Source organism: Galendromus occidentalis, unplaced genomic scaffold (assembly GCF_000255335.2).
Source record: "Galendromus occidentalis unplaced genomic scaffold, Mocc_1.1 scf7180000077234, whole genome shotgun sequence".
NCBI classification, from domain to species: domain Eukaryota; kingdom Metazoa; phylum Arthropoda; class Arachnida; order Mesostigmata; family Phytoseiidae; genus Galendromus; species Galendromus occidentalis.
In genome coordinates this window covers 15,512-19,459 of record NW_003805222.1, presented here as the reverse complement: position 1 = coordinate 19,459, position 3,948 = coordinate 15,512, and the positions used below count along the sequence as shown (strand labels likewise).

General features: G+C 49.3%; 1 protein-coding gene across 1 annotated transcript; it reads left to right on the top strand.

The window, feature by feature from the left end:
* Positions 1-929: 929 nt before the first annotated feature.
* LOC100901348 (uncharacterized) lies at positions 930-1,253 on the top strand. The gene has a single exon (XM_003741980.1). It carries the CDS (start codon positions 930-932, stop codon positions 1,251-1,253), a length of 324 nt encoding a protein of 107 aa, XP_003742028.1.
* Positions 1,254-3,948: the final 2,695 nt, after the last annotated feature.

Genomic DNA, 3,948 nt, shown 5'->3' with positions numbered 1-3,948 from the left:
GGTTCACAGAATCATCAGATCTCGGTCTCATGTCAATATACGAGTAATCAATAGTTTCGCAAGCTGCAATCGTGTTTAAAGGTATTACAAGTAAGGTAATACAAGTTATTCGACAGAGTAGGTGAACGTTAGACTTGAAATGCCGAGATCCCTACTTTCGTCACCGTCATAGAAGCTGACAGGCGTCGCCCCAGCACGGTTCGGAAAAAATTACGGGGGGGGCGAACGCCCGATCGTCCCCCCCTGGCTACGCCACTGTATCTTACAGATCTGATGTCCAACCGACTGACACCTAATGGGTCATATACCAAGACTTCTGCTGCCTGTCAATCTTGGTGAGCGAACCGGTGTCCTCAGTCTCTCTAGATTCAAGGGGTCATGGGAGCATGAGGGGGGATGAGCCTTTTGGCGGGAGCACTCAGTAGTCCGATTTCCGAGCTCGAACTGACATGCGCTTCGGCCAGCGAGATCTTGTTGAAACTGAGTGCGCGGTTCGAAAGGAGCTCCCTGGAGCGACTAGACTCACTCAGTTCTCCAAGACCGGAAGAGATGAAAGCGAGAACATGGCGACTTACGTTGCGAAGCTACAGAAGCTTTTAGTTGATCTCAACAACGAATATGAGTAGCAAGAAGAGCACAGGCTAGTCACGGATACCCCATTGGTACCTACATACCTCAATAAAGCTAGGCGGTGGCGGCCCGGTCGGCTTTCCCTCTTCCCCCGAACTTCCCTCGCCGTGTGGCAATCGACGAGGTTCGCTGGGAACATGCACATCAGTCTCACACAGTCTATCTACCGTGTTGTACGCGGTCCCGACCCGGTCGCCCATTCACCTCGACTTCCACTCGAAGTCCGTCTCGTCACTTAACTCCCGATCGGGAGATAGCGGAGAAAACCGTAAAAAACAAGGCTATCCGAGCGAATTCTTATGGGGCGAATACTGTCTACCCTTGGATCGAATTATAAGTCGTTCAAGGATGTCTGGGAGAACATACAGCCAGAGGATCGACCGGTGAATTTGCTCATGGAGCGTCTCTGTACCATAGAACGCCGAGGAAACAAATCGAGTGAGCAGGCGTTCGCGGCTAAGGACTTTTACTCATCAAAGAACAACATCAAGCGGAAGAACGAGAACAAGAAAATGAGATTCTCGTGCAGGAAGTATCAAAAGTTGCAACAGGACAGATTCCTCTTGGAAAACTGGATATGCGATAGCGGAGCATCCGTGCACATGATGTCGAACAGAAACTAATTCTCTCATCTGAGGATCTTCAACGAACCCAAACTCATCTGCCTTGGGAAGAAGGGCCAGTTCATGAAGGCTCTCGGTGGAGGGAACATCCGCGTTCAAATCCTGCGCGACGGAAAATGGCACGAGGCAGAACTGCTCGATGTGTGGTAGGCGCCCAGTTTGAGTGCCAACCTGTTCTCTGTGAAGATGGCCACAAGGAGGGGCTCCAGTACCAGACTCGATGAGAAGACGTTTCGATCAGATCGATGTAGAATGGTAGGGATCTGGCGGAGGGTCGAAGAACGGACTCTATGTGATGAATCTCCGAGTGAAGAAACCGCGAATGATCCGTGCGGATCTTGTGGAATCAGTCGCCCATCTGCTGCTGCACCACGAGCGGCTCGGCCACCAGACCGAACGTCGCGTAGTTTCTATCGTCTGCTCGACGCCCAAAACAACAGCGCGCGCTGTGAAAAGCTCTCGATAAAAAATCGAGAAAAAAAAGAGTTGACGAGAAAAAAAAGGGGAGTGCGTGCAGAGTGAACACAACTGTGCAACGCACCGAAACAAATAAAAAGCCTCATCTACGTGGAGTGGAAGGTGTGGCGCACTGTCCTAGACAATCAGTAAATGAAGACGCTGGAGAAATCACGTAGAGAAATCCGGAAGTGGGCGCACTATGCGAATATGTTCGTCGGGCTAACTAGCGGGTCTGATCCCTGGCCTAGCCGCTAACTTCACTGCAGTGGGGGTTTGAACCACTTGGGATGATGATTCTGAGATTTCGATGTTGGCGACCTGTGGATCGCCGCTCTCGATCTCTGACAGATTGTGTGTGTATGTGTGTGTGTGTTGACGGCTCGATGTCTCCGCCGGTCGGTGTGCTTGACTGTTGACGGTGGCGCCGTGAGCGGGAGAAACCGGTATGATCGATCCGCGCTGCGCCGAGTCTGTGTTTGCTATCTGAGTGCGCCCGACTTCCTAGGAATTTATTCTCATCTCTCCTGGAGATATAATTGAGATTGATGATGATTATAATGTACACTGATTAATAGGACATGAATAAATATGGATCCTTGATCCGAAGTTCCCCCAATAAGTCTCTCTGGTCTCTCTGAGGAAATAGCTGAATGGATTATGGGAAACCAGAATCTGTTGGGAAGGATAGTGTGCTGTGAGTGTAGTGCATGCGCAATGGACCTAGTCCGTTCGTCACAGAAGGTTCACCCTTACCACGGTGTGGTGGACACTATATAAGCTTTGGGTATTAGAATAAAGATTACTGGATTTGAAGGCATCAGCCGTCCAGTTTATTTTGAACACGTTATCAGCACGAATAGCTCTGTGAACCAACTGCTGAAAATCGCTGCTCCGAGTACCCAAGGCTCAACCCCAAGGCATCAGTAAGTTGCAGGTAGTGATCGAGTAGATAGAGTAACCCTCTAAGCATTCCGACGGGGAGTGAAATGTCTCAGCCGACAGAGGCAGATACGTCGAAGGCAAAAACTGCGGCGACGCCCTGTGCGGTGACGGTGTATAGTCCAAATGCGAGGGCGGCCTCGCTTGCCCAGTCAAACTGTCGGAATTCGGTGAAAACTACAAGGCCTGAAAGCAACTGGTACCGACGTACCTAAAATATGACTTAGACGTCTGGAAGGTTGTCAGTGGCGAAATAAAGCCACAAGAGATCATCGCACCTGCGACAGGCCTGACTCCGAATCAGTTCATACTGCCGGAGAAATATGAGAAGAACAGCCTTGAAGGACTTCAAATCCTTTACGCCTCTATCGATCCGAATCTCATTCTGTCTTTGTTCCACAATGAGACCCAGACTCTCACGTCGCGGGAATTTGGACAAAGCTCGAAGGAATTCCAAGAGATCCTCTGGATTAATGAGGCAGGGAGCTTTGACAGGGCTTCAAAATTTCAAATAGAATTCGAATCGATCCTTCTAAGAGAATGTGAACAAATCCAAAATGCTTTGTCATGCAGTGACAGACGCAGGTGTTACTCAAACCACAGAAAATCTGTGCAACCGACTCCTTGATTCCCTAGGACCAGAGTGGCAGAGTTTCATAATCTCCTCCTGTCCACCACAGAAGCTGACAAGACTCTCGAAGTGTTGATCCTCCCGCTCAGGGGTCAGAAGGATATCGAATAAGCTCCCAAGCAGAGGTCTGGAGTCAACAAAGCTACGACCTTGATGTCCAAGATGAAAATCGGCGGATGACTCCCTCAAAACAGACGTTTTCCGCGAACACCACTTAAACGATCACCACATGCCCACCAGCGAGCGGTACAACAGACAACGCAAAACATCGAGACTCATCATACAGAAATGAAGTGCGAGATCGCGGGATGCAAGGTCATTCCCAAAGCAATTGTCGCGAACCGAGGAGAAACAGACAGCAGAATACATCCAACAGCACACATAAAAACAAACTTCCACCAAAAGCAAATGTGGCTGAAGCATTTCTGAGTCTTTATCGAGAAAATAAGATCAAAACTAATCAGTTTCTCATCGACAGTGGTGCCACGCACCATATTACCAACACCGAGAGGTAGTTTTCTGAATCCAACAAGTGTTCTGATACCCGGGAGGTCGTTGTCGGCAACCATCGTTTGCTAGTTTTTTGGACAGGGCACTATCGATCTGACCATCAGACTAAACGAGAAAACTCACAATGTCAGACTGTGGGACGTACTAGACCTGGTA

Excerpts from the sequence above, each read along its gene's own strand:
- LOC100901348 (XM_003741980.1), top strand. The coding sequence starts at position 930 with ATGGGGCGAATACTGTCTACCCTTGGATCGAATTATAAGTCGTTCAAG.